Source organism: Thermobia domestica, chromosome 16 (genome assembly GCF_964235325.1).
Source record: "Thermobia domestica chromosome 16, izTheDome1.hap1.1, whole genome shotgun sequence".
NCBI classification, from domain to species: domain Eukaryota; kingdom Metazoa; phylum Arthropoda; class Insecta; order Zygentoma; family Lepismatidae; genus Thermobia; species Thermobia domestica.
Window position 1 is genome coordinate 44,084,453 of NC_137469.1, and position 23,363 is coordinate 44,107,815.

Sequence of the window (23,363 nt, forward strand, 5' to 3'; positions counted from 1 at the left end):
AGTCGTCTCCCTTATCTTGGCACGTGATCGTTAAATGTTAAATTAAAAAAAAATACTGCGTGTTTAAGTAATAATTTATATTAGAAAAATCTGCACTAATCTAACAATAAAGAAAATGTTCTATATATATATATATATATATATATATATATATATATATATATATATATATATATATATATATACAGGCGCAGATCCAAGAGGGGCTATGGCCCCCTTGACGCTCAGGTATACACTATATGAAATGGGCTTCGATCCTACTTTCTTTACCCTGGATAAAGCGGCAAACTATGGTTTAGCCCCTACCTTGATCATATCCTGGATCCGCAACTATATATATATGGGGGGATCTAAGGGGAGGGCTATAGGGGTTAGGCTCCCTTGACGCTCAGGTATACACTGTATGAATGGGCTTCAATCCTACTTTCTTTACCCTGAATAAAGCGGCAATATGGTTTAGTCCCTCCCTTGATCGTATTCCTGGATCCGCGGCTGTATATATACACATACACACACATACACACACACACACACACACACACATATATATATATATATATATATATATATATATATATATATATATATATATATATATATATATATATATATATATTCGAGGGGATGACGATATTTACATCTGAGAAAACATATTTCATTATCAACATTCACTTTAAAAAAAAATCTGATCGGGGTGAAAAGTTCTTTGTAATTTCTAATTCGATTCGCAAATATTACTTAACTGGGGTTGAAATTGAAAAATACGAAGTACTGAATTGTACTTTATTTAAAAAAAAAAACAAATAGCTTGTTTCTATCACGCGTGATATTATCACTAGCAATGGATACAGCAGTTCTCATCCGTTTGTGGTCCACGTCGTGACCCCATTTTTTTTTCTGATATGTTCCTTCAAAATCAAATTCTTGCCACATTTGTGTTTAATTAATGTTTTTCTCTTTTTTAGTGTTAATATCTCCCTTTTCCCCGCAACACATAATGAATAAAAATTAGATGAAGTTATCTGTAGTTTTCTTATAATATATACTATGATTGTTTATTCGATATTCCTGGTATACCTTTCTGTGGAATGCCACTCATTGGCGTACTCAACTAACTATATTGTCACAGCTAATATAGCCTATTTGGTAGACGTTACAGTCGACCCCTTATCTGATTTTACGATATTTTTGTTGCCGAATCTGCTGATCAGTAGATGTCGAAAAAAATCATGTAAAGTGAATGTGTTACTCAAAATCACATATTTTGAGATGTACTTATTGGTAATTCCAAAGACGATATGTCAATCAATAGACTATAATGAGCTAAATAAACTAATATGCTTGGGGTGAATTCTGATGAGCGGTTTACGAGATAATCGAATAAAACAAACTTTTTGTGCTATAAAAATATGGCCTTTGTTGCTAATAATAATCTCTCTCACACATACACACAAATTAAATTTCTGTGCTCGATACCCCAGGGTATGGACTCGATGTATTTTATTATACAGAATTCAAATATCGAAATATTAGAACAATCGACCGTACCAATGTTTTGTTAGCGGTGAAAAACTTGAGCGATTTTAGATAGGGAGGATACATGTAACACAGCTATACAAAAAACAAACAAACAAACAAACAAACAAACAAACAAACAAACAAACAAACAAGAGTTCTGTGCAGCGGACCCCAGGGTATAGATTCGATGTATTTTGTTACACAGATTCAAAATTTTGAAACCCAGGAGATTGACCGTGTCAATTTTCTTATGGGCGAAAACTTTGAGAGATTTGGTATAACGATGATACACGTTTTCGTCCAGGACGATTTATCAGTTTTGTTTTATGGATGAAATCGTGTATCATCGTTATACCAAACCTCTCAATCGTCCTGGGGTTTCGAAATTTTGATTCTGTGTAACAAAATATATCGAGTCCATACCCTCGGGTCCTATGAACACAACTTTTTTTGTATGACTGTGTTACATGTATCCAAAATCGCTCACGTTTTTCGCTCACAAAAAGCAATTGAGACTGTCAATCGTCCTAAGGTTTCGAAATTTTGATTCTGTATAACAAAATACATCGAATCCATACCCTGGGACCCTATGAACACAACTTTTTTTTTGGTATGGCTGTGTTACATGTATCCAAAATCGCTCACGTTTTTCGCTCATAAACAGCAATTGAGACTGTCAATCGTCCTGAGGTTTCGAAATTTTGATTCTGTATAATAAAATACATCGAATCCATACCCTGGGGTCCGGGGCACAAAACTTTTATTTTTCTGTGACTGTGAAATTGACAGATTTTTTTATTTTACTGGAAGAAATAATTATTATTTATCTAATACGTACGTAGCAAGGAATGCTTAATAAGCAGATTGATATATTACTGTTTGCTGATAGTTAACCGTATACACTCCTTTACGTACACATCACTTGCAAACTTTCCATGAAAATTAAGTTCTTCTGTAAAGTAATAATTGTAATGAAGACCTTTTTCTCGTACAATTCTTGTTTTGAGTTAAGAAGAGACTTGGTTTTTTTGAGTGTCTTCCCATCTACTTTATCTTATTCAGTACTTTCAATGTAGAGACCAACTTACGGTCACCGCTTTTGGGTTGACTTAGGCTTGCTTCCTTAAAAATACAATCTGACTTTGCTTCCCGTCTTGAGAAATGAAAGGAAAATAAATTCTTTTCGTATTCTTTTTCTTTTTTTAAAAAAAAAGATCTTCCTTTTTTAGCATTTAGTTTGTCTCTAATAATAGCAAAATCGTTTCTGAAATTCATCAAGAACTTCTGCGTTTTCATTTGTTTTTTTATTTTCTTCGTGCTCTTGAAGACAATTTTTACATTACAGTTTTCTTCATTTTTTACCATCTCTTTTTCTTCTACTACTTTCTCATTTTGCATTTTTTTTCTATTTCAGTTCATCATCTTTTTTTCAATTTTTTTTCTTTCCCTAAAATGTCAGGAATCTAACCTTCTGTTCACGGCTCTCTGTTCTCTCAGTTTTATTTTTTTTCCTCCGCCGCCCTATCTGGAACACCACTACCATACTTTTTTCTCTTTTCGCTCTACCAACATTATGATTTTTTTCTCCAACTTGTCTTAATATATACTAGAAGTTCATAAGAAACACTAGTTTAGGGGAGGGAAGGAGCATGGTTTGAGACCAGGTTTCTTTTTTTTTTCTACTGGTGTTCTGTCTTCATTACTACAAAAGGCAATTCTTTGTAAGGCGAACTTTCAAGATGAGGAAGAAGAATGCATTATATTTACTTTATCAAACTTTTCAACGACATTTTTCTTTTACCATATACAATTATAATTAAGTATGTGCATTGAATTATTTCCTACCCAGTGGCGTACTTAGAGGGCTATCGGGCTCAAGCCCCCGAAATAAACTTGTTAGTTTTTCGCATTCCAGGTACAACAATAGTCCTTCTTACCATTTCTAAGAATTTCATTGACTACTGATTTTCTCATGCTCTTTCTTCCGATATAATATCGTATTTGTCAAATTTCATTCCATGTAAGAACTGCGTTTTTTTTCCTTTCTTTCGTCCATTCTACTTTTCTATTTTCGCCCGTTGTTGTGATTCAAGTCGGTTGTCGACAGTAACACCAAAGCTAAGTGGAGCTGATAAGCGAAACTGGTGTTCCACCCCAACTTGCCCGGATATCAACATAATGGAACTTTTTTATAGCAAAGAAATATTTACATTGTATAGTTACAAAGAAAGGTAAATGTTTGAATTAAGGAAAATCAAGAGGGGGGAATAAGTAGCCCGGGAAATTAGGTATGCCAAAAGGATGCTTCCTTTTTCTTCTATGAATAGAATAAAAGGTTGGATTTACTGCTAAACTTTTGTGTGTATTATAGTACATAAAATTCACCAGTCTGCAATTCTTGCCATTAAAACTGTAATCAGTATATTTCAGCTTGGGGGGGGGGGCGCGGTGGCTCAGTGGTAGAGCGTTCACCTCTGGTGCTTGGGGTCCCGGGTTCGATCCCAGCCCCCGCCAAGTGAACTTTGTGGTGGACAAACACCGTGCTCGTGGGTTTTCTCGGGGTTCTCCCGTTTCCTCCCACTTTCTTCATTCCACCATTTCACTCATCTCTCATCATCACCGTCTCCTTTAGCCTAACCGGCATAACCGTGGGACGTTAAACTTAAAGATTTCATTTCATTTTTCATATTTCAGCTTCAACTTGTCTAAACATTTTCTTTGAGGTAAAATCGTACACAGATAAAACTTTTTATTTCAATTTTTTTTCTAAAATGAAATCAGTTAAGTTGAAATGAGAATACGAATAATGAACGTGTATTTTCAGGAGCGTAGTTTCAGGTTTTCCTTGGAGGGGGAAGGGGGGGCAAGATTCTCCACCAAAATACAAGTTTCACTTTTTTCCTAGTGTGTTAGTAGACAATCCACTAAAATATATTTAATTCTCAAACTCAGGTAGGCAATTGCCCTCCTGGTTCCCCAATGACGCCCTTATGTGTTCGGGTTTTAAAGAGTGAAAACGAAAAATATAAGTGCTTATTTACATGTTATGCATAGCTCCCCGTAAGAAAATCCTAAATACGCTACTGGTACTACAGCAAATCAACCCAGTGAAATATGTTTAATTTCCCTCTTTCTCTAGTTCTTTCCTTATTGTATGATCGAATTCGCCTTACGGTCTACCCAAAGCCCCTTTTTCCACATATGAGGGTCATTTAGATTGAAGTGGCAACATATGTCGGGTATAAAAAAACAGATATGCTACGTGAACATAGTTACATTCCCTCAATGTACTCTGGTGAACACATTTTCAAATACCTGTCAGACGTTGGATGTCGTTGAGAGTTCCTGTGTGTGAGAAGGTTTAGAGGGAGCTAACTACGGTACAAACAATGTCGGGAATATCATGGAATGTTTGGTCAATTACAATAATGCGGTGCAGTAAATCAACAATTTCCTGCACAGGCCAGTAGCTAACCCAAAAATTTAGGGAGCGGGGCCGGCGGAAGTTAGGGGGGCCCGATCCAACCATATTATAGTTCATCATTTGCAAGTCTACTGAGAAACTTTTAGGGGGCCACCAAAAATTTAGGGGGGACCAGGCCCACCCTAGACCCCCCTGGATACGGGACTGTTCCTGCATATAACGGTGCATGCATGTACATTCTTATTGACGCCAGTGTTGCACCTCCGTCATAATGTGAAATACCTATCTTTTGCACAATCCTATGCATTCTGAGAGTGTGTATTAGCATGTAGCACATGAAATATTCAGTTGATTAACCAATTCAATACACTTTCATTGGTTATCAAGATCGAGCAATCCTTACAGTGCTTTCACATGACGTTGATCCGTATCAGCTGGAATACAGTTGACACAATGTCCTTTCTCTGCTGACTGGCGCCCTACCTCGAATGCTGCAGTCCATCTTGCAATCTTCCCATATAGCAGAACTCTATTGCCACACACCTCAATTCTTTGTGGATCTTTCGTGCATTTCAACCTCGTATCATTTGAAACTTGATAAAAACACACTGTTCTCCATTGATAAACATTATTTAGGGCTGTATGTCACCTGCACCTCACTTCAACAGCGTCCACTTACAAGATACACTGTAAGACGGAACACGAGCACCTTGACATGATCGTTGTACTGTCCAAGGACATTCTACGTTCGTCATGGTCTCCTGATCAAACTACAATCGAATTAGTACTGTAGTCCTAAAATTTTCGCAGGGTATACACTGTTTTGTGAATATCTATGTTTGACATAAAAACATACATGACAATAGAGAAGTCATTTTTTTAAATAATTAACGGTGTAAAACGCATGTATTATTATTAAGTAAAAATAGTTGCGATAATGTTTTATACTATAAAAGCATTTGATGCTATTTCCTTGATGATACTATTTAGATAAATAATTCCATTAATAGCATAAATAGGTGCAAGATCGCAGAAGAAACGAACACACTGCGAGAAGGAACAGAGAAAATCGCGTCCAATGTACCAGAAAGATTTAAGAAACTTGTGGTGAAGAGTTGGGTGGTCATACAATTATCACAATTATATAAAGTTTAACAGTGATTGATCAAAACAAGACGAACTTGCACAGAGGCAGAGCATATTTGAATCGCTGATTTGAGAAACGTCATAAGTCAGCCATGTGCCGAAAATAAGTTTACATACAGCTTTGATTCTTGAAAGGTAGTTACACGGTTTGATTGTGATATGTCAGAAGTCACGATAATAGTTCGTGCAATATCGAGCTGCAACAAGTGTCCGAGAGTTGAGATACGTCATAAATCATTAACTTAGGGCATTATTGACATTATTGACTTTCTCAAATCAGCGATTCACTTAATATTTCTATTGGTTTGCAATTCTCTCTCTTAGTTACATGATTATTATATGCGTTTTCGACGCAGAGGACATGGGTTCGATTTTTTGCAGAAGCTAATGTGGTTTGGATTCCACATTGAGATGTAGTTCCATGTTTCGTGTAGCCTCGATGTTGAAAGACACTGGACTCGAATCTTACCAACCTAATCTCTTTTGTGATCGCAATGTACTGAGAAAAAAAAACATTTTTTGTACTATCGATTTACTTGAACAACCGCTAGGAATAGACTAGAAAAGAAAGTGATGTAGTCACTTTATCACATTGGAGTCATGACACGATTAAATAAATAAGTTAGCAAATACTGTAATTGAAACAATAGTGTGACTAAGATTAAACACAGGATACACGGTATACATCGCCAAATACCCTCGACTACAGCAATAAATAAACCATATCAGTATGGCCAGTCCAATCTAAATGACCCTCGTACTTTTAAGCCAACAATCTAGGCTATTCCATAAATAGAACAAGTTGACCACCTGTGAGTAAAAGTGCTTAGAAGAAAGTTGAGAATAGTGTGTAGCCATAGACTACATAGGCGTACACCATTGCGCTACGGGAAAATAAAGATATATAATAACAAGCATAGGCGGTGCCAATAATCCTTTCTCTTTTGTATATTTCTTGTTTCCTATTATTGCATATATTTGAGTGTCTTCTTAAGTCTCTCATAAGTTACTTGCTATCATACCATGATTTTCTAGTTTTTTTATTTATTTTTTTAGTAAAACTTAGGGATTATTTTTGAGATCTTAAGTCTCAATAGTGCAGATCGTTCTACCAACAATGTTAGGATGTATAGTCCCATCCTTGCCTGCACCCACATTACCAAAATCCTGACGCCGCCTATGATAACAAGTATGTAATGCTGTTCAAGTTTACATTTCTGCAAAGTATAATACATTCCCAAGACCGTAATTTATTTCTTTTAAATAATGTAACTATAACCATATGTTCACTGAATGTAAACTTTTTATCTATGATAACATGAAGATCAGTATGCTTTTTTATACTTTGAAATAAATCTTACTTTAACAAGTGTGTAATTGCTTCTTCTTAATGTCTTTGCAGGGAAAAAGTTGGCAACTGTTCTCCGGCGAAAGAACTCATCAAACTCAGATACCCTTATCGGAGGCTCTTGGAAAATGGTGTGGTCAGTCTTGTTAGTGGTTGTTGCAGCCACATAGATCTTCAGCCAATGAGCGAATCGCAAAGGGCATTTAAAATTGTACTCAACAAGAGACGTAAATTAATGGGGAAATAATATAAATATACCGATGTACACACAACATACATAAAATATGGAGAAAAGGTGATATACATATAAATGGTATCCGCGTGTGTGTTTATGGTGTAAAGAAGTGGTTTAACAATTCATGAAAACATTACAGAGGTTACCACATCATAAGAACCATTGAGACAATGATACGGAAAAATGAGTCTAAACCACTTGGAACTCTAAAAGGTGCGTTTTGGACACATTTATGCATATAAAAAAAGTGCAACAAGAAATTTTATTGTGTGTTAAAGAAAGCAAAGAGTTCTATGCTATTATCCCCATTCGAAAATAAACTACAGTTTAGAGGTGAAAGTTGCAGTGAAATAGAACAAGCAAATGGTGTAAAGATGTGTGAAAAGACACTAAAAAAGGTTCCATTATTTCCCAACTCAAAACCGTTTAAAAAAAAGGAAGAAAATTTTGTAACATTTAGACAAAACATTTTTATTCTAAAAAGAAACACATGAATACAAATTTGATTTCCTATTTTTTTATTTTTTTTGGGGGGGAACATTTGAAACAAGAAATGAATACCATGTACAGTAATTAAGCTAAATACCATAGCGTTAATTTGTTGTCATTATTAATTTACATCATTAACCTATTTCCTAACATTTAAAACCTCATTACGTTTTTTTTAATTAATTTGTTTGTGTAGAAATGGAAAAAAATACTTATCATAATGTTGAAATAATTTATAATATGATGCTTTGTTTTTTTTTTCAGAAAAAAGAAAAAGGTTTTAATGAATAATTAAGAAGTTTAAAAATGGGAAAGATATTACGTAGCTATCAAACATACCTAAATTACACTGTATTGATAGAATACATCTTATTAAAACTTTACTATTTTACAGAGTGGAGATGCGGGAATGTACGAAAGTGATGTTAAATTGTTTATTTTAAACGGCTAGTGATTGCACCTTTTTAAAGTATGTTATTTCCTAAGAAAGAAAAAGAAAACAATTCTTTGTATATTGCAAGAACCATTCGACAATGATTGACTAACCCTTCATGTCCTGAGCTTGTAAACAAAAAAAAAAAAAAAAAAACACCCATTTTAATTGATTTTCATGTTTTAAAAATTGACTTGTTATAATAAAACAAGTGAGGACGTGTGTGTGTGTGAAAGAGAAAATGCTAGTTAAAAAAACTGTGAGAGTGTGTACATTTTGGAATGGCATTTTTTTTTAAGAAGAACGATAAATGATCAATGTAAGGTAGCTTATTTTTCATGAACTTCTTACATCGTGTGTGAAATCTAAGTGAGAAATAAACAAAAACTTACATTGTTTTCTTATTGAAGTAAAAGTTACTTGAAACCAAATAGTGTAAAAAACAATGTTAACCAACATTGTTATGAAGAGATGAGTTTCAGAGAATGTTGTGACGGATTAAATTGAAAGTAAAAATCTCTTATCTTCCGACAGAGAGGAATATTGTTTTCGAAAAAAATGTGAACTACATAACAAGATGAAAAGATAAATATTGTAGTGAAAACAAGCGGGTTTTTGCAACGAAATGTATGTAATAACCAGAATACACAATTAAAAATAACTGTGTATTTATTGCGGTGGAATGTTGTAACGAAAGAAGTTAAGAAGATACTATATTAAAAAAGTGCATAGTTCTTTTTTTAATATTAACATTTATTATCATATTACTATTATTCTTAAAAAAAATAGTAACAATAACGGAAATTTAATCGAAATGCTGAATGTATGAGTGACGAATGTGGACAGAAATATCTTTTTAGCTTTTGTGTTATAAGAAGTGGACCAAATACAAACCCAAAACATAATTATTCTAACAAAAAAACAAATACGTACTTTTATACTCGAAACAAATCATAAAACCATTAATCATTAATATATATCTAAAAAGTCTTATTCCAAATATCATATGGCTTTGGTACATATATCATAATAATTTTAACGTATTGGGAAATGTAAGATGCTTAAATGGATAAAGGAAGTGTGTTCAAGAAGAGAGTAACAAACAGATTCTCATTTCGAGTTACAAAATGTGGTCAAAAATACTAAATAACTTGCTTTAAACTTGTCTGCGTTTCTTTTTCATTTTTTAAAAGAAAATAATATCAATATTTGTTTCTTATTTGAAAAACAATTGACTAAAGCGTAAAGACCAACTTGTGGAAAGAAATGTAATACATGGCTTATGACATATTGAGAATAATGGTGCTGGTTTTAATTGTTCGCCGAAAGATGATGCTTTTTCTCTGTGTAAAACAGTGGCACGAGAGTTATCAGAAAGAGAGTTATGTAATGTAACTTTCAATGGATTGTAAAGGATCAACTAACTTACTACATTTATGTGATAAAATGCGCGTACAGTAAAATTTTATGAACAATTTATTTAACGTGGTTGAATGGTTGTATCAGAACTTAAAAATTCAAAATATGTAAATCTGAGTTCTGTAAGTTATGAGTTCTGTAAGTTATTATATCACTAAAACGGTACAAATTTTGTTTTAGTAAATATTCACATAAAATATGTCAATTTTCCGATTTATTTTACAAAGAAGATGTAGAATAAATTTCTTGAATCTTGAAGTAACGGAATGATATAGGTAATAAACTTGATATTATAGGAAACTGATGGATAAAGTTAAGCAAGAATAAGCCATATTCAATAATATCTCAGTGATAAGACAGAGTGGTTCAGTGAAATGATATAGCAAACCTAAAAATAAATCATTATTTAGAGGTGAAGAATAAGATATATATATAATACGAACCACATTTATCAAATACAGGGCCAAAAAAAAGTGTGCTCAAAAGTATTTCCAAAATGAGGAAATCACATCAAAAGAGTGTTGTTAAATACTCTTTTCACAAATATTGTTAATTTTCACAAAACAAAAATACAATAGAAAACGAGTAAACAGAAAGTTAAGAAAATCAATGTTACCGGAAACTATTGTATTAATACATTTAAACATTTTTTGAAGTAATACAACATGAATTCAGAAAAGCGAAAACTTATGTTATCATTTTACAACATTTGAAAGCATGGATTTTAATGTGTGAATGAATCTTAGCGTTTAAACAACATGTATATATTATACATAAACATAGTATGATTGATTGCATGTTACATATGATCATGAAAAATATGAAAATGCGTGCATGGTTGGGTTGTATGTGTTTGAAAATATATTGATATTTTTTTTCCTAAATGAGTAAATATATAATGATGATGACAAAGAAAGAAAATACGTTTTTTTTTGATTGATGAGCTCTCATTACGTGCGGTTCTCTCTTGTCTCCACATTGCACCAAACAAATTTTTTTCCACTAACTAAGCATTCATTGTCTTTCCCTAATCTTACGGATATTATGAATAAATGTCTATATTTTATTTATGGTGTAAAATTATTTCATAATAATCTACCCCTGTTTCCTTTTCTTTACGCTATGGAGTCTTAGAGATTCTGAAACATCGATTTTTCCCACGTTTGTCTTCTGCGTGACTGTCTGACTAATCTAACGTCAAATTATTTAATTTGCAAACTTGAAATCTGGACAGTGCATAGGATTTTGTGATATTAGATACCACTTAGTAAGAATTTTTAGAAATATAACTTAGAAAGGTATTAATGAGGTAGCAATTATTATAATAAGATTCCCAAATCTCGGAATCCATTAAAGTTACAGGTATGAAATTTGTTATTTGGGTTTCTCATTAGAATAATTAAACACATATTTCAGTGTTTTTCTTAAATAATTGACCTAGAAAGGAAGGAGAAGGCATTAGAAATTCAAGGCGGAAGGGGGTGAAACAGAGTTGCAGTTATAATAAGCTGTTCGTAACTCGGAATACTTTGAGGTCACACACATGAAATTTGATACTTGAACTTTTCGTTTACCTAGATAAAATAGTTAAACACGTGCTTCAGCAATTTTTGATACTTGACCTAGAATGAAAAGTTGAAAATTGGGGTTAGTTTACTAAGATTTCTGCTTGTCTGTACGAGGTGTTTTCTAATTTTGTGCAAGACAGTTCACACGAATTATACGTGAAACAGAAGGAAGAACGAGAAACATTGCCTGCGTTAAGAAGTAGGGACATTATTGCCAGTTTGGAATAAATTATTTAATTTTATTTAAAGGAAAAAAAACTTGTCATTAAGTTGCTGCTGTGCATCATTTTATATACAAAAGTACGAAACTAAACAACAACAATGATGATGAAAGTTTTGTTTTACAGTCTTGTTTATTTTGACATTATCAAGGCAAATGACTGTAAAGATATGTACTAATCTGTGGATAGAGCTATTAAATGCACTGCTTTTTCCATAACATAAAAGATTTTGTTGAACTTACATATGTCGAACTTACAACTGTCAACTCTAACGATCCTGATTCGTATTCAAAATAAATAGTCTTTTAAGTACTTAAAAACCACAATAGGTACAATCTTTCTTCTATATCTTATTAAAAGGGAAGCTCGCTTAGAAAAAGGTTGGATGATTCCTGTTTCTATTCCAGCTCGCTTCAAGTGGACTTTGTGGTTGATAAACTTGTTGTGTGTAATTTTTCACTTTCTTTTTCATTCTGTTTCTTCCCACTTCATTTCATTTATTATCATCATACAGCATCCCATGGCCTCGGAGTATAATTGTAAGGCTTTAAATTTTAAACAAAAGGATGTTGAAACCTTATATTAATGTTAAAATAATATATATAAATAACAATCAAGTTACTATGTTTGTGACTTAATTACTCTTCAACCGCACTACCGGCCTCGATCACATTTTCAACATAGACGACATATACATAACTCAATAACTTTTGAACCACACAACCGAACTTGATCAAATTTACCACGTAGTTGTTTGAGGAAGGCTATGTTACATAATCGAAACTGTAACAGATGTATATACTCTTAAAATATATACAGTATATTGCTATGGCCAGTTGGAGTTCTATTAGCAATCTTGAATTTTCCAAAGCTTCAGTGAATAGTTTACGATAAAAAAAATATTTCTGTTTCACTAGGCTGTTCAGAGGGAATGTAAAGAAACGCTAAAATGACACGTATATAATACACATTGTGTCAAATGCACAAGGAATCTAGAGTGTATCGAATACATTTTCCAAAAACCTTGTATTGTTGGTATAGTAAGAGCTCAATAAAGAGTCTACTGAAGTGATAAAGTTACTTTTTAGTTTTACAAAAGATGTCTGACCAATGTGGAGCACGAATGGTTAATGCTATTGGAAAACGTTCGCTATTTTCGATGAAAAAATCGCATATTTCAATAACTTCCCTCTCTTGTACGCTAACATCTCTCATCATGTGTATTTTAAGATCATAGTTATGATCGGAAATAGGAAAAGAAAGGCGCTAAAAATATTCGAAAAGATACAAGAAAAGTTCTGATAAAAAATTCCATTTAGTTGGAAAACAATGACATAAACATTCTTTACTCAAGAATTGGAAGAAAACTTAATACTTACAGAAACAAAGGTAGATTGCTGCATTTTAAGAAGATTGTTATGTTTGATTATCTCCGATATTTCAATGTTCTCGAACATATGGTTTTGTCGCTTCTAGCTCAACAGAGAACATATACTTGTGTGTGGATAAACCGTTATCAGCATCAACGGAAACCAGTGGAGCATATCTTATAAGCATAAGAAAAGAGATTTTAGTTGAAGTTGCAAAGGTTTTGACATTCGGATTGTCTCTTTAATTTGGCGTTGGTAAATCCATCACGATTGTCTCTCATTCTTATCAGACTCTTCCTCCTCCTCCTGGTTCCTCCTTGTCTATGCCTTCTACTTCCAAAGTCAGAGAAATACTTATAGCGAAGTATTTGTCTGCACTATACTGTACTATAAAAGTTCTACTCTAGGCCTTTTTAGCTGAGCAACTGTTGGACATGCTAATTGGTTCCTGCGTCTGTTTCATCTGGACCAACGTATTATTTCTTTAATTTACGAAGTTTTTGCAAAAGGGAACTGCACATCTGATTCAAATACCCCACCTAGTTATGGCAGCGAATTGTGATAGGTGGAGTTACGTGACTTTACTGTACAAAATTTGATAACTGGGAGCCTTTATAAGACTCTTCCTCAGAGCAGTATCGGTCTCCTTTACAGTGGTAGATCTACAAGAGAAAAACTGGGGGACCAGCCAGACCTGAGGCTATGATAGATTTATCATGAGCACTATAAACGTTCAAAAATACATAAATAATAGCTTAAATTATTTTCGGGATCCAAAATACTGGGGGATCCTAGCCCCCCGGACCCAGGCTAAATCCGTCACTGTTCCTTTATTGTATTCCTTCGTTTACAAAAGCGCTGTAGTCCATGTGCAACATACGTCACATGATTGAGATTGGTAAATGCTCTTCTGTTCTTGGAAAGTCGAAAGCATGTAGCGTGCTTGATCACTCATAACCAACCTGACTTTGTCGTATTGTATGCCCTTTGGTCACAGCTTGATGCACGAATTATTGAACGACTGTATTACTGTGCAGGGATTTGTCACGTAGAATTAGTACGTCTTAAACAGCACGGAAAATTACCCGTTCGCCATTTAATGGAAACACCAGCATATTCAATGCTTATCTTTTCAGCTAATCCGTTGTTTCATCTTATATTAACCCTATTTCATCCTTATCAACCAACTAGTTGATTTCCACAAAAATATTTTCACAAATTGGTATAACATAATATTATTTCTCAGGATGCTTTCGTATGGTAAAGGGATTTTCATATAGTTCTTGAAGAATACTTTGAATACCGGATTGTTTACAATGTAAACTGGTATTTCAGATTAGAATGAGATCTGCGAAGAACTCACTCGACGATCGTTGCTTTTTGAGATTTTAAACTTATGGCATGTTTTAAGGTGGTTTGCTTAGGTTACCGACTTACAAAGTTCCGTTTTCTTCATGTGTTTACTGTACCGGATATGCTGCTTTATTCTGTCTAATTGATTCTTCTCATCAACGGCAATATTTTACGTCGTAGACTGCACATCAAATATTTAGATGATCACTTTCGATACATTGATTCTTAAATTCTATTGCAAAAGTAAACCATTTTTCCTTCTTGATTGGCATGTTTCTAATGCGAGCAATGAGTAGTGGCTCAAACACTTGCAGTCAAGGGCGCTCATGTTGTGGTTTCCACGGGAGTGGGGGGGGGGGGGCAAGTATAAGCGACATTTCAAATATAGCTTCAAATTTTGCTGTAACTATTCTAAAAATTCAATTGAGTTTTCGATATTCCGCAGTACAATTTCTTCAAGGGGGGCAAGCGCCCCACCTTGCCCCTTCCTAATGGGCGCCCTTGCTTACAGTATTAAGAGAACAAATGCAGAATTCCAAATTTCAATACTATGAAATGTTACTTTTTCTAAATTTTATCTGTACACTGGACCTCGACTATATACACACACACAATAGTTCTGGTTAAGAGAGCTATGGTTTTCTTGAAGTTTGTGTTTTCTCTCACAGAATTTTGTGAGATAAAAGGAATTGACCGCTCATTGTTCTTGCGCAGACCATCATTATTAATGTTTCAGAAGGAAACAAAAGTCAATCGACACCCAACTTTTCACTTCTGTCATGTCATTTTAAATCTAACGATCTATCGCTTAAGAGGCCTCATCCCGGCGAAATTAAAATACCGCTAATTTTATAGTAATTAAGTGATATCTTCAAAATAGATAAAAGATAATTGAAATGCGGAACAAGAGCGACCTAGACAATATTATTTTGCGTGAGGTACCGTTATCACAAGTCACTTAGTGGTTTTTCGTTTTCAGCCGTTTAGAAACGCGAAAATAAATGCCGATTTTCAAAATGAAATCGAAAGCAGATAAGTGAGGTCGGGATAACGGTATCTCATGTAAAATGATATTGTCTAGGGTGCTCTTGTTCTACATTTCGATTATCTTTTATCTATTTGAAGATATCACATAATTATTGTAAAATTAGCGTCATTTTAATTTCGCCGGGATGAAGCCTCTTAAGGTTGCGATTGAAAAATGAGCTCTTGTTACGTCATTTTAAAGTTCTTGTATGAAAAAAATAAAAACAGAGGATCAAAGTAGGTCTGAAGAAATAATTGAATTTCTCCTGGAGATGTGATCGAGTTCTGAGCCAGGAGAAGATATTGACATCCAACGTTTCAAATGTAATGTCTACATTCGAAAAGTCATCTTTACCTGGTTGAGAGCCCGGGTACACTTACTAAAATAAAGGATAAAGGTGGTGAAGAATGAATGATATTAAAAAAGATTTTAAAAAAATGTGTTAATCTCATAAGAAAAATGCAAAGAGGTGCAGAGAGGGATTATTTCCGATTCCATTTTCGTTCATTTCATGTCCCGAAATATGCATCTTGAACTCTGAGTATGAAAAAAGCTAAATTTTTGGACAGGTGCTGCATCTTAAGATTCGTCCCTAATAATGACGAATATTTCATGAACGTAGAATGATTCTTGGTCATGGCAGAAAGATATGTAGAAAGTACCCGACTAATACAATGACGGACAGATAGAACCGAAGCGGTAGTCGTACCACGGGGATCTCCATAGATGGCGAATACATGATTGAATTCATCATCTGTATTGATATTTCATTTGTCGGATGCAACTTTCTGTATACTTTTGGACCCGATATCAATATCTTTTCGTATCCATGAGATATTCGGTATCTTGTCAGCGGTTTTACCGCCTCTTAATGAAAACAGTTCCGTTTTCGACCTCTGTGCATTACGTGTTTTTTTTCTTTCTTAAATTTCATGTCGGGGGCACGGTGGCTCAGTAATAGAGCGCTTACTTCTGAAGCGTGGGGTCCCTTGTTCGATCCCGGCCAAGTAAATTTGTGATGGAGAACATACGGGGCACTTAGGGTACTTCCGTTGTATCCCACATTCTCATACCACTATTTTTTCATCATCATTCACTTGCCGTTACCATCTTTTCCCTTAACCTAAAGACATCAACATGGAACGTTAAACTGAAATATTTCGTTTCGTTTTCGTTTTTAAATTTCATGTTTTTCAGTTTTTCAGTGTATCTTAGTACTCGGTATTAGTAAAAATGTTGAATAGGAAAGCTAACTAAATATCATATCAAACAATCTAAGATATTTGGTTATTTATTACTCTTCCAGCTTCATGAAACCGCAACGCTTTAGACAACACTACCGGTAGTTTGATGATAGAATGTAATATTTATAGAAAATCCATACTTTTATTCTACGGGCTGTAACCGTCTCGGGAAACAGAAACATATGGCAACCCTGAGTTAGCAATTCCAATGCTAATTTAGTTCTAGAAATGGCAGAAAGACAACGCATCCTTAAAATACACACAACAGTTTTCTTCGTTCCTCTCAATCAAAGAAATGCCAATATTTGTGTCACAAACAGCTTGTGCTATGCTTTTTACCATGATTTTTGAGGAGTGGCTATAACTTCGCTTCTTATCCTGGTCGTGTAGTAGAGACAGAGAGAGAAAGAGAGAGCACTGAGTAGGCAATATGTCTCGATGATGCTCAACCAATCTCTCTCTCTCTCTCTCTCTCTCTCTCTCTCTGTTTCCCTTCTCGATCTTTTTTATTAGATATATTTCTTTGCTCTTGCTTTTCCTTTCTTTAGTTCATAAAGACAAACTGAGCCTATTTCCGTGCAAATGAAGACATTTTCAACGGACATTTTGCGATTGCCTTCAACTGGTGGAGTTTCTCTTTACTACTCAAGAATTCAACAATGTTCTTGTGTTGACGTTTCTTTTTTTTTTTCTTCCTTTGTTTCAGTGAAAAAGAGGAAGGCAAAAAAAGAAAACAAATAATGGAGAATAAAATAGTAAAAGAGAACGGGACGAGAATTGTTATGACTCATCTAAAATGTTCTTTTGCTTCACAAGGACAAAGTTGTTCGTTGATTTGCGAATAATCAGCTGTTTTTTTTTTTTTGTTGTTTTTTTTTTGTCGTTTTTTCTTATTATTCTTGTTATAGTATATGGTATGAGGTATGATTATTGCTAACAGACCAACAAACACTCTATGGTTCTGAGAACTGAAAGGTTCATCGCTACAGAATAGAGGTTTGCACGGGCTCGAGCCGAGCCCGCGGGTCGGACTCGGGCCTACAAAGTATATATCACTTTAGGTCTGGGCCGAGATCGGGCCGTAAATTTTTAAACATACAACCATATTTCTCGGGTCTTTTCGGGCGTAACTATGTAAATATACCGCACAACAATATTTATTGCACCGTTCTTTCCGGAGAACTTTTAAAGCACAACTGCAAAGTTAAACTTCTAATTGCAAGCGCTACCCTTCTATTGTAAATAAACATACAATTTTGCGTTAATTATTAATTTTTTATAATTCAGGCATATTTCGGGCTTATTTGATTATAACACGAGCTCGGATCGGGTTCGGGTCTAAATGTAAATAAAACATATTTCGGACTCGGGTCGGGCTTCACATTATAAATTCATCGGCCGGGCCAGGTTCTGCCTAAAACTTCCGGCCCATGCATACTTACGGAAACCAAAACATTTCACATACTCTATCTTATGCTAAGCGTATCACTTCTAGATTGTTATTAATCCTGCAAATATACAATCCAGTCTGTAGGTCTCCAATCACAATTGAAATTTATACCTTGAATTAATTTCATCAGAGTAATAGACGAAATTTCATGTATATTCTGTCCCCAGTCTCAGCTTCGTAAAACATTTTTCATAATTTTAATATAAACAGATTATTGTCAAATCCATGCTGTCTACGAGTAGAGTATATATTTAGGTATGACTTCTCAAGGACAGTTGGGATTGTTTGGACAAGCAGTCTCGGGCTCATTTTCCAGTGAGGACACTCGGTCCGAAGGGTGTAAAAGACTTTTCAGGCAAGTCATTCTGAGTAAGGTTTTCCCTAAGTTTTCACATTCATACCACGCAAATGCCGAGTAGGTATCTTATACAAATGTTCCAATTCGTTTTCTTCCTTCCTCACTTTTCCGTGTAATGTGATCGGCGAGGAACATCATCGCTCATACTTTTGATTTGATTTGATTTTTAGTTTAGCTCCCCTTTCAGCAGCGAGACTATATGAGACATGGACCTACAGCCTAATGTGGGATCCGATACCATGAGCAACCGCCGGGAATTGAACCCAAGCCAGGAGCTCATTGCTCATACGTTGCGAACTAGAATGGCTATAAGTGCTGAAAGACAGGAAATACAATTCCTAATTCATAATTGGGATTGTTTGGAATCGAGCACCAATAACAAATCTGATTGGCGATCTTCTAAGATAGAAATTTACATAATTGTTCTTAAAAATAAAGAGAAAAAAGTGAAGGAACGACTGCAATTTTGGATTTGCGTCTACAATGGGTGATTGACAGTGTTGAAACTGATATATACGTGAAGAGAAAAAGCGTAGTTACAAACCATGATACATTGAAGCTTCTCTACTTAAAATCCGTATCAATAATTACAGACTACTTATATATCAACTGATAGATCTAATGTGGATAATGGGGTACACCGCAGCAGCACAGATTGGAAGCAAAACAGTGGGAAACGGTGGGTTAAACAGCTATCAACGTTTGTCTTACGTTGTACGATGGACCCTTTGCCAAACATTTGTCAACGAACTTAGTACTAACGCGATCTCGACTCCCTCCCAGCTGATATAGTGGTTAGCCCATGTGCCTTTGGTGCAAGGAAACTCGAGTTCGATTCTTGCTTATGAGCATTCAATGTATTACAGTAGTTTTGATTGAGGTCTGGCTCACAGACTGGTCTTTAGGGCACAGATTGTACCCATGAGAATATTGGGGGGGCGTGATTTGTCATTGCAACTGGTACAATTAACGAAAGAACAATAAAATTTTGAGCGGAAAGATAAATTGGGATAGAATGGTAAATTTTTGGATTCAGGGTGATAATGTTTAGGGATACAATGAAAAATTAGTGAGTTTAGTGGTATACGTAGTAGCAGAATGATAAATTTGGGGTAAGAATGTTAAATTTTGGAGCCAGGGTAAATTTTGCGGGATGTCCCAAATCCTTTCTCGAGTGGACACCCCTTTAGATTTCATCTTGAAGTGTAGGTCTAGGTCTCATATAGCCTTGATGCTGAAACAGGAGGCTAAGCGTCAATCAGTAAATCAATAACATCAACAAGTTTGAAGTAAAATTTCGATTACGAGTGTTAAAGTAGAAATTGATGGATAAATGGCATTAAATTGTTGTGTGGCCAACATTAACTTTAAACTACGTTTGGCAAACATTTTTCAACTTTACTTTCACAATTTCGAAATCCTAGTCGTGCTGACCATTAGGCCACATATGATCTACACTGTAAAAATTATACTGTCACATTTACTGACCAATTACCATCAATTCTGGCAACCAACCGATTACTCTAAAATTTATGGTATTACTGTAAAATTATTGGTTATAGGCCATTAAAAAGACAGTTTTATGCCCTCTTATCATAAGTGTTATACTAGAAAAGTAAATTTTAGGGTAATCAGTTGGCAGTCAGAATTGACAGGAATCGGTCAGTAAATATGACCGTAATTGTTTACAGTGTACCAAGTATACTACTAGAGTAATATAATTGATAATACTGTATATACGAGCGCCCATTCTGGAGAAAGACGGAGGGGACCCGGGTCCCTTAAAAATTTCTTGAGTACCCATACAATACGGGTATCTTTGTTCCGAAATATGACAACGAAATGCTCATACTTGAATGTCTCCCCTCTCAGAGCTATACAAAGTTCAGCGCTGTTGATTCTATGTATCAGCGCGTATGATTCCATTGAAGAGACTGGAGAAGATCGGTCTTATAATTTTAAGTTAAAATCATGGATGTCGCAGCGGGGGACAAGAGGTGGCAATTTTCCTCCTCTGGAGTTTCGAAGGGGGCATGGTTCTACGAAATACATGTCAAAACAGCATATTTAATTTGCTTACTTGCCCACTACAGCAATATGTTTACTGTAGCTAATAACGTTATTCAATCTGCAATGCATGTTTATGTGCATTGCTGTGTGTATTCGCTCCTCCGCTTGTGTATCAGTCTTTCCCACTTGGAAAAAATCTGCAAATTTTTCTTTCTGTGTTAGACCAAGACATACGCACTAGTCTTTACGGCTCGTATTAATATAGATAAGCGCTTGAAACAAATTAATTTGGTGTTGAAGCAATTAACAATGATACTTAATATTACAACATTATTAATGTGAATTGAAAATGCCTTGTTTGTTACCAAGAGACGCAAACAACGTTGAATATTGAAGGAGTGTTGCTGACTTCAGATACAATACAAATACTATACTTGACGAGTTCTAATATAAAAGATTTGACTGTAATACTAAGAGATTCAAATGGCTCGTACTAAGCAAGCGGCTCATAAAAATATTGGTGGAAAATCACAAAGTAAACTTTTGATTGCGAACAAAGTGAACAAAAACAAGATTTCTAAAATCAATTGTGGTATGAAGAAGCGCCATCATTTAAAACCAGGCACTCTTGCACTTCGAGAAATTCGAAAATACCAGAAGTCCTCAGATTTGTTGATTCAGAAAATCCCTTTCCAAAGATTAGTTAAAGAGATCACTCAGAATATTCGACCGGACCTCAGATTCCAGTCTGCCGCCATTGGAGCGCTACAAGAAGCAGTTGAAGCCTATATTGTGGATATGTTCGAAAGCGCTATACTCTGTGCTTTACACGCCAAGAGAGTGACCATCACACCTAAAGATATCCAACTAGCACAAAGAATAATAGGTTAATGAGGAAATCCTTTTCTTTTTGCTTTAATATGGTGATGGTCTTGCTTTAATATGTTACTGCTTAAAGGGTTGCCACGAAAGTTTCGGACATGAATTCAGAAAATTATTTGCAGGCTTGAGTTTGTTGCGAACCAGGATTCTGCTGATAATCAAGAAGTACTTCTTCAGAAGATATGTGAAAATAAACGTGTAGATTACCTTTCTATAATTGTATTGTAGTATTTTCACATTCTCTCAATAAAAAAAAAAAACAGTTAATTATTTAGTATTGTAAAATTTCTAGTAGGAAGAGCTAGTTTAATGAAATCAGAGTCCGGAATCGACTCCCACTGCTGATTTATTTATAAGAATTCTCCAATAACAATAGTACTGACAGAATAACTTTAGTACACTTTTTCTCTATTGTTAGGTAGAAATTAGGTAGCCCGAGACCGTACGATCGTCGACAGGATCTCTACAGAAGGCTAAGCAGGGTGGGTTAGAAACCTCCAATGCTTCGCAGCAAGCGGTGAGGGGGGATAAATGTCACAGATCACCTAAGCAGGCTAGGCAACTGAGGTTGGGATCCTGACAGAGCCTCGACGTAGGCTATGCCAGGAGGAAAGGAAGGAGTCCCGAAATAGGCTTTGAGGTTGGGTTCTCCTAGTGCTCCAGTCAAGCAAGTGGAGTGAGACCAGGAAACTGGTGCCTATCCGCTGGTTGCTGTCCAATATATAAGGCGATGGCGCTTCTGTTGCTATGTAGTCATGTGACTTGTAGGAGGTTCTAGTTCTTGTAGTAATCCCACGTTTTGTGTACTACTCCGACGTAAACACATGTGGTGATGTTTACAAACAGGAGCACATGACATTGCACACAGAAGCACGTGGTACATTACAGTATATTTATTTGTACTAACAAGTAAGTATTCAGGACATGGTTTTACTTCATTTTCATACTGCAAATTTTATTTCAAGTGGGCATGATTTCTGGAAGAATGTCGGTAACAGTTTTCACAATCTATATCTTATGTGGGATGACTCTCCGCTGCAAAGTAACTATTTTTCTGTTAGTGTGGTCCTAGGATCTATTATCAATAGGATTACTTGTGTCAACTACAAACCAATGTGGTGGTTGGAATTACACTTTAATTAATAGGTCCTGCCTCACTGGGCAGATTAAAGTTACAGTGGTGTAAGACACTTTCCCAAAAACAGTGATGTAAGTCTGACTCACACCACCTTGCCGATAAACAAATATCTCTAACCTTTACCACTACAACTTCTACTGCCATCTGTTGACAGTTGCATGAAGCTCTTACATTTTCTGTTAACAGATTGAGTAATCTAGACCTGATTTCTGTGTCATTTTCTTTTCCTTTTTTTCTTTTCTTTTTGAAAATTATCTTACATAACCATAACTATAACTTGTCCGTTTTCTGAGTTGGTGCTGAAGCGGGATGTTGATTTCCAATCATCCAATCACTCGTTTTGTGAAACGGGATGTTAAGCTCCAATCACTGGTTTTGTGAAGCGGAATGTTAAACTCCAATCACACAATCACTCGTTTTGTGGAGCAGGATGTTAAACTCCAATCACCCAATCACTCGTTTTGTGAATCGGGATGTTAAACTCCAATCACACAATCACTCGTTTTGTGAAGCGGAATGTTAAACTTCAATCACCCAATCACTCGTTTTGTGAAGCAGGGTGTTAAACTTCAATCACCCAATCATTCGTTATGTGAAGCAGGATGTTAAATTCTAATCACCCAGTCACTCGTTTTGTGAATCGGGATGTTAAGCTCCAATCACCTATTGACTTGTTTTGTAGACAAATATGTGTTCTTTACACTCAAGTAAGAAATAATTACGATGCTCG

The 23,363-nt window shown here is 35.1% G+C and overlaps 1 protein-coding gene and 1 pseudogene across 1 annotated transcript in view; both read left to right on the forward strand.

Moving 5' to 3' along the window:
- Nucleotides 1-9,039, forward strand: part of LOC145673050 (neurotrimin-like) — a 431,673-nt gene extending 422,634 nt beyond the window's left edge. Inside the window, exon 6 of the mRNA XM_081742390.1 lies at nt 7,491-9,039. Coding sequence (XP_081598516.1) covers nt 7,491-7,606 — 116 coding nt within the window. The 3' untranslated portion in view covers nt 7,607-9,039. The remainder of the gene's footprint in view (nt 1-7,490) is intronic.
- Nucleotides 9,040-20,984: 11,945 nt separating this feature from the next.
- Nucleotides 20,985-21,737, forward strand: LOC145672746 (histone H3.3 pseudogene; annotated as a pseudogene).
- The last annotated feature ends 1,626 nt before the right edge of the window (nt 21,738-23,363 follow it).